Here is a 10276-nt window from a genome sequence, read left to right on the forward strand (position 1 = left end):
CCAGAGAAAGCAGGAAGCATTCTATAAAGGTTACTTTGACGACTGAAAATTAAAACCTCACATATTTCACTACACATAGGTCACTCCAGTCATGGCCCCATTGTTGTCAGTAAAGAGGGAAGAGACTCACCTAGATATGAAGGTTAAGAGGAAGAAAAGCTCAAAGAAATAACTTTAGTAACATTTGTTTTCTTTTTTTTTTTTTTTTTTAATATTTATTTGTTTGAGAGAGACAGAGCATGAGCACAGGATGGGCAGATAGAGAGGGAGACACAGAATCTGAAACAGGCTCCAGGGTCCAAGCTGTCAGCACAGAGCCCGATGCAGGGCTCAAAGTCACAGACTTTGAGATCATGACCTGAGCCAAGGTTGGATGCCCAACCAACTGAGCCACCCAGGCCCCTCTAAACAAACATTTCTTTTATAAATGTAACTTCGAGTTGTCAAAAACTGGGAGAAGCAGTTTTAAGCGTCTCATGCTATACAGACTACGCTAGCCGGGCATTGGAAAAGCAGGTTTAATACTAGAAACCACAGGGAAATGCACCCAAGGAAGAAAAAAAAAACTACCTTCAATAATAGGTAATGAAAAGAGAGCCCAAGAACACAAACACAAGAACAGAAGGAATGCCCTCTTCCAATGCTCTCTGCACCCAAAAATGAATTAGACTTTTTTCAGAGCCTAAAAACCTCTAGCAAAATGAAAAAAGCTGCCAACCAAACACTTACCTTAAAGCAAGGGGACCTAAATCTGGATATAAGCATATAAAACAAATGGCTCAGGTCCCAACACTTGCTACACTGGGCCTGTAAATTATCCTGATCTTTAATCTCTAACTTCAGTCTCTCACTTCAGACATTAATACCAAAGGAGGGCAAGTGACAGCCCTAAGGTCAAGCCACTAGTATCAGCATTAGGACAAAAAATATTTTCCTGAGCCATGTTCAGTAAGTTTTCTTTCCCCTAAGCACTAATTAAAGACAGTGTAGTGAGAACCTATTTAAAAAATACCCTGCCTTAAAAAATAAAATAAAAATGAAAACACTGGGATGCCTGGGTGGCTCAGTCAGTTTGGCATTCAACTCTTGATTTCTGTTCATTACCATGATCTCACAGTTCATGAGTTCAAGCCCCACATCAGGCTCTGTGCTTTTACTGTGGAGCTTGCTTGGGATGTCTCAGTATCTTTTTTTCTCTCTCAAAAATAAACAAAACATTCTAAAAAACCTGCCTCAACTAATTCCTAGCAGCAGGCCAGTTTGGTGACCAAACATACTTAAAATTTCTTCTGAGAAATGACCATTTTTAACCATTGTGTTCTCCCTATGTTTGTTACCTAAATGCACTAACATTTATCATATAAACTTGTTACCTAAATGCACTAACATTTATCATATAAACTAAATGCACTAACATTTATCATATAAACTAAGTCCCTAGCCATCACCTTCATACAAATAAAACCCCATATTAATAAAAGAATTTAGGGGCACTTGGGTGCCTCAGCAGGTTAACCATCCAGCTCTTTGTTTCAGATAAGATCTCATGGTTCATGGAATCTAGCAAACCCTGCTTGGGATTTTCTCTCTCTCTGCCCACTTTCTTTCTCGCTCTCCAAATAAACATTTAAGAAAACTTTTTTAAAAATAAAGGAACTTCATATATTTGTCCTTAAGACCATTCTCCTGTGACCATCAGGCCTATTTTCATTTCACAGCCTACAGTATAATCATCACAGGGTGAAAAGAGTCTATCATACGCAATTATAACCAAAAAAAGTTTAAAATTCAAGGACAAGCATAAAAAGGCAATTTTCTACATTTAAGAAAACTCACAAAATTTTCTACGTTTTTGCTAAATGATTCCTTCTCTGCCCTCGTAGAGTGTTAATAATTGTCGGAGTGAAGGCTACTTAGAAAGAACAGGCCTCTACAAGAAGCTTGAAAGGCCAAATGAACTTCACTACCTCTACCAAAAACCAAACAGCGCCAAGAACTATTATTTAGTCTTCATTGCCTTTTCTTACCCTTGCAACTTACATTTTCTCCCATCAACCACTGAGGGAACTGGACAGATTTAGAGAGAGCAGATCCTGACCTATTAAAAAGTGAAAACCGCCAGGGAAACTTTACATTACAAAAAAAAAAAAAAAAGCACAAACTTTTAACCATCAGTGAATGGAAGGCCACCTTTTGCTTTCAATTCCCGCTTCCCACAATATTCCGCAGTCAATCAAAGGTCAAATAAAGCAGCAAAGGAGAACACTGAGAGACTGATTAAAGTTACATGTGAAGATCTGGGGAGTGAAGATTGCTAATTCAAACAAAGCAATTGTGTTTAACAAACTAATCCCCCCCACCTCCCCCTCACCTTCTCCCTTCTATCTTCCCAGAAAAACACACCCTTGAACTCACACTGCTCAAGTGTTTGTCAAAGCTGGCCTTGTTTTAGCAAGGAGGAAATATGCCTGATTTCATGCCTGTGAAATATGTGGTGGACTGGGCATCATGTGATGTTAATTAACATCAAGTAGAAAAATGAAACGAACACGAATCAATTATCATGAAGGCTGCTGCTATCCTGTCACCAGCCTCCATGTTTCTGCATTACTGATGCACTAACCTAAAAGCATATATTCATCTCTTTTCTATACTTCTTTTTCAATGATGTGAAAAATGGCCAAGTTTATTTGGGCACATGATTGAAGAAAATGATTAGTATCTAGGTCATAGTTTTCATAGCCTCTACCATTCAAGTCTTTCATAATAACTTTCAAGAACCCCACAAAATTCACTTGGCTTTATTACTCCTCAACTGTGTTTACACTGCAACTACATCATGTCCTTCCTGAGCCTACTTCTATTACTTCTACCTAATCATGGGTCAAGGCACACTAGCCCAATGAAAGGCCAGCACCCTAAGACTCTGAAAAGACTATATATAATTGAGATTTCAGTGTGGCTGTAGAATTTTGTAATCTTAGTTTTGCAGAAAAATTAGGAAGTCATAATTGGGAGAAGGGATGGTTAAGCATTCTTCCTAGAGCTCCTGGCCCTTTACATTAAAAAACCTCACACATCATGAGTCATCTATAGCTGAGTCCTTTTAAGATAGAAAGGAAAACAGCAACTGGGCGCTCTTGTCTAACAAACCCATCCTTGCACCCCTAGGGAACCTCTTTCTTCTGTAACACAACATGGAGAGGCTGCCCCACACATACCTATCAAAATTAACTTGAAATTAAACAAATGAGTTATTTAAAAGACATTATTGAACTGACTAGTTTTTTAAATAGTACCACTCTCTCATTCTCTGGAGTACAGACTGACTCCCTTTTATTGTTCTCAAGGAAACAAGGCATTGCAGAAAAAGTTCACGTTTAGATTGAGACAGATCTAGGTTTGAATCTGAGTTTTATCACAACTTAGCTGTTTAAGGCTGGCCAAATCCAACATCTTTAAGTCTCAATTTCAGCCTCAGTAAAATGGGTATGAAATACCATTTATCAAAAAAGGGAGTGGGGACAACGAAGAGATAGTAAACATGAAACTCCAATATCTCAGGAGTCCCAATAAATACTAGTTACATTCCCTGCAATAAAGGTTGAGGTGAAAACTCTGGAGAATCCTTATTACGCGGGGGAAAAAAAATTAACATTTCCTGTAGCATTCTTTATACATGCCAGACACTTAAGAACTTTTTCATAGTAGCTTACTTAAATCTCAAGATATCCTTTAAATATGGGGCGCTTGGGTGGCTCGGTCAGTTAAGCGTCGACTTCGGCTCAGGTCATACTGGGTTCGAGCCCAGCGTCTAACAGCCCGCTCAGAGCCTGGAGCCTGTTTCAGATTCTGTCTCCCTCTCTCTCTGACCCTCCCTACTTGTGCATGCGCTCACTCACGCGCTCTCTCTCTCTCAGAAATAAAACATTAAAAGATAATTTTAAAAAAGATATCCTTTAAACAGCTCCCCCTTTACCCTGTTTTAAAAAGGTTAAATAACTAAGCAGGTCACTGAAGTGTTAAGTCCTATTTGTAAGCCAGGTTCTGACTCAAAACATTGGAGGTAGGCTGTCTACACCATACCTTACATGGCTACTTATGAAAACACATGAAGCTCTCAGTGTTTTGTTTTGTTTTTTTACTGGAAATAAATTAAAATCAACTGGGAAGAAGTAAGCTGAGTAATCTTCCAAAGAGAACAATGATTATTAGATCTTAATCAAGCCTACTATCATGGTTAAAGTTTACTAACTTGAAGACTACAACTACAACCATTTCAACAATAGTAGTCCTTACACAAAAACCATTACTGACAAAATTCAGGTCATCACAGGTAAGTAAGCCATGGTATGGACTACCCAAGGACATACACTATAATATGATCCTGAGCTCTGACCAACAACCAACACTACTGGTGAAACCATTCCAAGAGGCCTTGGTGGCACTTGATTCATTCAGGAATTGTGTGCCTGCTATATAAATAGCACTACTTCACTAAACCCTTAAAAAGTCCAAGAGAAACCTACGGTGTAATAAATTTCAAATTTCATTTGTAGTCAACTGAATACCTTACAATTCTTATGTCACCTAAAAATTTTTCATTAGCACTGTGTAAACTTCAGCTCCTCACAAATTATTTCTAGTCTATCAAATTTGTGAATCATTAACAAAACTTTTAGCAGAAAACCTAAGATTTCATTCCTCTGTATTTCACAAAACAAAAAGTATAGGAGTATTTCTTATAACCCCATATTAAATCATTAAGTGTACTCCAAAACTTAAATGCCAAGAGTTGCGCCCAAAGCTTACTAAGGAAATAATTTAGAACTACAGTTTTAAGATTCTTTCTGCAGAACACCTTGAAAACTTTGACAAAAGCCTTTCTCTCCAAAATCCAAGTATGTCTGTGTATATAAAACTTAGCATGCTACCTTAAGGAACCCCATTAAAATCCATCTATAGCTCCCCTCAATTTAAAGGGAATTCATCTATGCCAGATAAAGACTCCTTATTTAGAAAGCTATTTTCAGTTTTACAAGATTTTACTCCCAGTTCTTGAATTACACAGTCCCTTAAGGAATTAACATTTGTCAATTTTTTTAGTTTTATTTACCTACAAGTTTAAATCAAAAAGATCCTCCTTCCAAATCCTTTCAATTCTCATACTACTAAAAAAAACAAAACCAAAACAAAACAAAACAAAAACACCTCTCATGTTTTAGTCCACAAATACTAAGAGTGCTCACAAGATGTATGACCCTGAACCAGGGATGGCAAAGAGAATTCTCCAAGATACTGTCAAGGCCAGTGACCTTGAGAAGTATACAATGTAGCAGTACAGACTGTTCTACTTTAAAAACCAAAAAAAAAAAAATTAAAAAAACCTTCGTTCAACAATTTACCACTTTGAACCACTGACCACTTTGAACAAAAACAGGTGTGGTCTTTAAGCTGAAGCCTTTAAATAGATAGGAAAAGGAATACTGTAGAGGGGGGGAAAAAAGAGCAGAAAATAGATCTAGAGACATTAAAGAGGAAAACCGTAACCAAAGAATCAATTTTCTAAGTAACATCTAAGAATGGGCTTAATGTAGCAGATATACCTGGCTTGAACACCTATAGCCATTTCCACAAATTAAGTCAGCTTCAGAATCGGTAACAAAAAACCATTCTATTAGTGGTAATTAATAAACTTAACAAAATCATTAGTACTAAACTGACAAAATTTCCATAAGTATTTTACTTTCAAAAGTTATTGCAACCTCTTAGGATAGTAAAAATTTTAAGCACTTAGGGAACAACAACAAAAACCAGGCTTGGTATGCTCGCAAACTGTGATTATCAAGCACACAGCAGGATTCTCAAGCACACAGCAGACGTCACTAATTAATCACACCACCTATTTTCCCCAATAAGCCTCATTCCTTTCACTATAAACTTCCAGTAGCTATCAAGGTGAGCATTATAACTGAATCTATTTGTTATCCTTCATATTTTCCAAATACTGTTCAAGTCAACGAAATGAAGCACCAAAAATTCACGTACGTATTTAATGTCCCATGAATTTACAATAAACTTCATCTGAGTTGTTTTCCAGAAAACAAAATACTTTTTAAAACTTTAAGTTTCTCTCCTTTAAGGAAAATTTAATATTATTGCTAATATAACCTTAATTGGGAAAAGAAATTCTTTTTAAAAAAACGTAAAACGTAACGCACCACCCCCATGGAAGAGTTCCAGATAACTGTAATTAATTAATTATTTTTTGGCAACTCTCACTTTTTACCCTATTTGAGTTAATCCAGACAAAATTAACTTTTTCTGAATATCAACAAAATTAAAACTGGACCTGCCTCCATCTTTAGAAATATAATTACAGAGTTTAACAAAAAAGTGTAAGAGAAAGAAGCACTAATTTGTCCTTGCAATTAAAAAAAAATACAGGTAAATATTAACAAAGCTCTAAAAAGAATATATGTGACCATTTAAAATTTGTCACTCTCTTCCAAAAAGAATTTAAGAACACAGACTCCAGACTCCAGAAGATGATAATGTGGAAAATAAAGAGATCCCTGGAATTCCTGGATCACATTACCAGGTAGGTGATGCTTAGCACAAAGTAAACCAACAGGAAGGAGTGAAAACCTGAATTCAGGAAGTTGTATGAGAGCACTGTGGGATAAGGATAAAGAAATTATTTCCTAAATTCCCCAGTCTAGTAATGTAAAATACTAGAGTACCAGTAACCTGGAGACACAAGCTTCCTAGCCTTCAGAGCAGAATTTAAGTATTACATAAACACAGGCAGGGTTAACAGATGACAACACAATGTCAGGAATATAAACACCATAAAAAGGGGCATTTCCCCACCCACCTCTAACCTCTATTGGTAATATTAAAAATAGTTGCTTTAAGGAAATATCTGTTAGTGTCCATTAGTAAAAAATAAAGTATACCTTTTCTTTCCAAGATGTCTTATTTTTAAGTAATCTCTACATTCAACTTGGGGCTCAAACTCAACCCGAAGATCAAGAGTTGCATGCTCTACGGACTGAACCAGACAGGCCACCCGAAAACTAAAACATATTTTAGAACACTTTTTTAGTATAGTTCCTTCAGCAGAAGCTACTTTGTAGGCACTACCTCAAATTATCCATGTCTTACACTTTGTAGAGCTCCTCGTGCACACCCATGCAGACTTTTTCCATTATTCCCTATATTTTAAGTGTGAAACAGTTTGAAAAAGCTGGGTACTACTTTTATTTAGAAGGACACAAAGTATAAACACTTCTGCCCAGGACTTTTTTTTCCTCCCTAAAAATGTAAAACATGAGCCAGCTATCAAGACTTCAGAGATTCCTAGAGTGTGTATAAACCTTTAAAAATACATTTGCATCCAATGGAGAGTGGTGCTTTTTCATTTAGACAGGCCACTCATTTGGAGGAAAATGAATTTAAAATTTGCATAAGTTGCCAAACTACATATGGGGATTTAAAAAAAATTCCAAATATACTCCCTAAGATAAACTATTATGAATAAATGATCAGGACCTTCAAGAAGAGTAAATATCTGGGCAGATACTGCTGGAAAGAGAGGCAAGAGAGAAATGAATAGTCGGTGTCTAACAGGACGCCTTTGGTCTGAGTAGCTTTAATTTTATTTCCAGCACTGAGCAGTGAACCGAATGCCTATTATATAGAACCTATTTGATAAATAGAAGGATAAAATCTAACGACTTAAAGTTCCTTCAGAGGGCCAATTAAGGAAAGCCACGGTTTTCCTACCATGGAAAGGAATTAAGGGGGAGATTAGTAAGGAACACATCATCTTCTTCTCTTGTCCAGAAGATCAAGTCTCCCAAATGCTCACGGTCCAGACTGAGGCTTCAGCCTCCGGCAGTGAGTAACCAAAAGCAAGGACTGAAGCCCAGACTAGTTCTTACCTCCTGGATGCGCTTCCTGGCCCGCTGAAGCACTTCTTCGTAGCCCTTCTGCCGCAGCTCGCTAAGGCTTTCGTAATACTCCTCAGGGTCGTCGGTCTCAGTAAAAAGTACCTGGGAGAGGATCTTCCAGCCGCAGGTGTCCAGGCCATGGCCCAGGTAGACCTGGAGCTGGTAACACAGAGTGTCGATCTCCTGCTCGGTCATCTCTGGGGCACCCCCGAACAGCACGGTCCACATGCCAGAGGGCTCCTCGGGGAATACGGGCAGGCACTGCTCCAGCTGCGAGTTCACAGAACACAGCTGCTGGTGCACAGCACGCAGATCCTGGAAGGAAAAGAGCCCGGCCCAGCTACACTCCTCCGCCGGGGACTCCAGCTCGGCGGTGGGCGGCGGCTGCTCCGAGTCCGAGAGAGCCAGGGCCCCCGAGGCCACCTCGTCCTCCCTCACCATTTCCAGAACCTCGATCTCCTCGGAGACCGCCCCGCAGGCGCTCACGACACGCACCGAGGACACCGGGGCCTCCCGGGGCGCCGAAGGGGCGGCCCCCGCCACATCTCTGCCTTCAGATCCCTTTCGAACCGGGCTGGTCTTGGCCCGCACTGGGCTCCTGAGAGGGCTCTCCACCGCTTTGCCGGCCGGACTCCGCAGCAGCGGGTCTCCCCGAAGGCTGCGCGCGCTCCGCGGAGAGCCGCCTTCCGCCCAGGCCGGGCTCCTCCGGGGTCCCGGGCTCCTGCCCAGAATCGCAGAGGCAGAGGCAGTGGCCTCGGACCGGCCCTTGCCAGCTGGGCTGCCCGGCCCGCGGGTCCCGTCCGACGCGGATGCTCCGGGCTCCGCGCCCCCTCGCGCCCCCGCCTGCTCCCGGGAGCCGCTCCTCTGCCTCTGGGCCGTCCGGTTGTGGCAGGTTATGGCAAACTTGCCCTCAATCTCGTTCCAGGCCACTATAAAGACGAACTTATGCTTCTCGCGCTCGTCGAACACATGGGGCCGCACGGCCACCCAGTCCGACTCGAGCGTCTCCTCCAGCGCGAAAGACATGGTGGCTCCGGTGCCAGACCAGGCCGCGGGGGAGGCGCCGATGGCCCTGCCCGCCCGAAGACTCACCGGCTGGCTGCACCGCGCCCCCTGCTCACCCTCGCTGGGCGCCTTCGGCCATCTTAGCGCGCCAGCCGGCTCTCCCCGCTCGCTCGCCCGGCCCCCAGCACTCGAACCCGCGGCGCTCCTTTGTGGCGGGGCTCGCGGGAAAGACAATACGCGTCCCTGGAGCAGGTAGTTCACATGGTCACGTGCGGCTGGATCTGTTTACAAGCCCAGCGCTGCGGCAGCGCCTCGCGTCCGACCCGGCCGCCCCCAGCGCGAGGCCGCGGTGCTGCGTCTTCGGCTCTCTGAAGGTGAGGCGCAGGTCCCGCGGGGCCAGGCAGGCCGGCAGGCGGTCACGGCCGGCAACGTGGGAGTCTCCGCCGCTCTCCCAGGCCGGTCTCCCCGCTGCTCCTCCTTCTCCTCCTCTTCCCGACAGCCCGGAGACGGCCTGGAGGAGAGACGCGTCTCCTAAACTCTAAGCTTCAGAATCGCCACAATGTTGCCATTTGGCTGCTGACGTAGGCTGCTCCACGAGGGACGTAAACACGGGCACGTGCCGCACGCTGGTGACGCGGCGGCGGCGCGCACACCCCGCCCGCGCGCGCCGGCTCCGCCCCTCGGCGTCCCCCGCCCTTCCCCGAAAGCGGCCGCGCGCAAGACTCTTTCCATCTCTCCGCGCAGCCTCCTTCTCCCACGGCTGGAGCAGGCTGTCGGCAGCCGGGTGTCGGGTCTGAAGACGGTGAGAGGGGCAGCTGTGCCATGCGGTACAGGTGGCTTCTGAGTCGCGAAAAAAAAGGAACAAAGGTGGAGGAACAGAGATTTTTCGAAGTCCTGTCACTCAAAGGACCTTGAAATGTAAATGTGCTTCCTTTCGTCCCGGGGCAAGTCGGTAGCGGTAACTCCTATATTCAGAAAGTACTTAGTAACATTGCGCGAACTATGTGCTAAACTTTGCTGAGACACCCGAGATCGCTGGATTCTCCCCTAACACTCCTGAGACACCGTTTAAGATATGAAAAGGAAGTGTCTGAAGACAACCCAGAATTCCAAAACAAAATTAATTAAATGAAGAGTCAGTCATGTCCTAAGAGTATGAATGTTTACGTTTCAGTTCATCCGTGTTTTATTGCTTCAGATTTCATCATTGGGTACTGTTCTGTGAACCTCATTTTGAGGTCATTGGCTTAAGCCTTTTGAAGTTGAGTTCAATTATCAGAGATCACAGAATGCACATACCCCCCCCCCCAAGAATC

General features: G+C 42.9%; 1 protein-coding gene across 1 annotated transcript in view; it reads right to left on the minus strand.

Moving 5' to 3' along the window:
* JMY (junction mediating and regulatory protein, p53 cofactor) overlaps nucleotides 1–9541 on the minus strand; it is a 95674-nt gene extending 86133 nt beyond the window's left edge. The window contains exon 1 of the mRNA XM_077759891.1: nucleotides 7947–9541. Coding sequence (XP_077616017.1) covers nucleotides 7947–8981 — 1035 coding nt within the window. The 5' untranslated portion in view covers nucleotides 8982–9541. The remainder of the gene's footprint in view (nucleotides 1–7946) is intronic.
* Between the last annotated feature and the right edge of the window lie 735 nt (nucleotides 9542–10276).

The sequence above is a fragment of the Crocuta crocuta genome, unplaced genomic scaffold (assembly GCF_008692635.1).
Source record: "Crocuta crocuta isolate KB4526 unplaced genomic scaffold, BGI_CrCroc_1.0 scaffold162, whole genome shotgun sequence".
NCBI classification, from domain to species: Eukaryota; Metazoa; Chordata; class Mammalia; order Carnivora; family Hyaenidae; genus Crocuta; species Crocuta crocuta.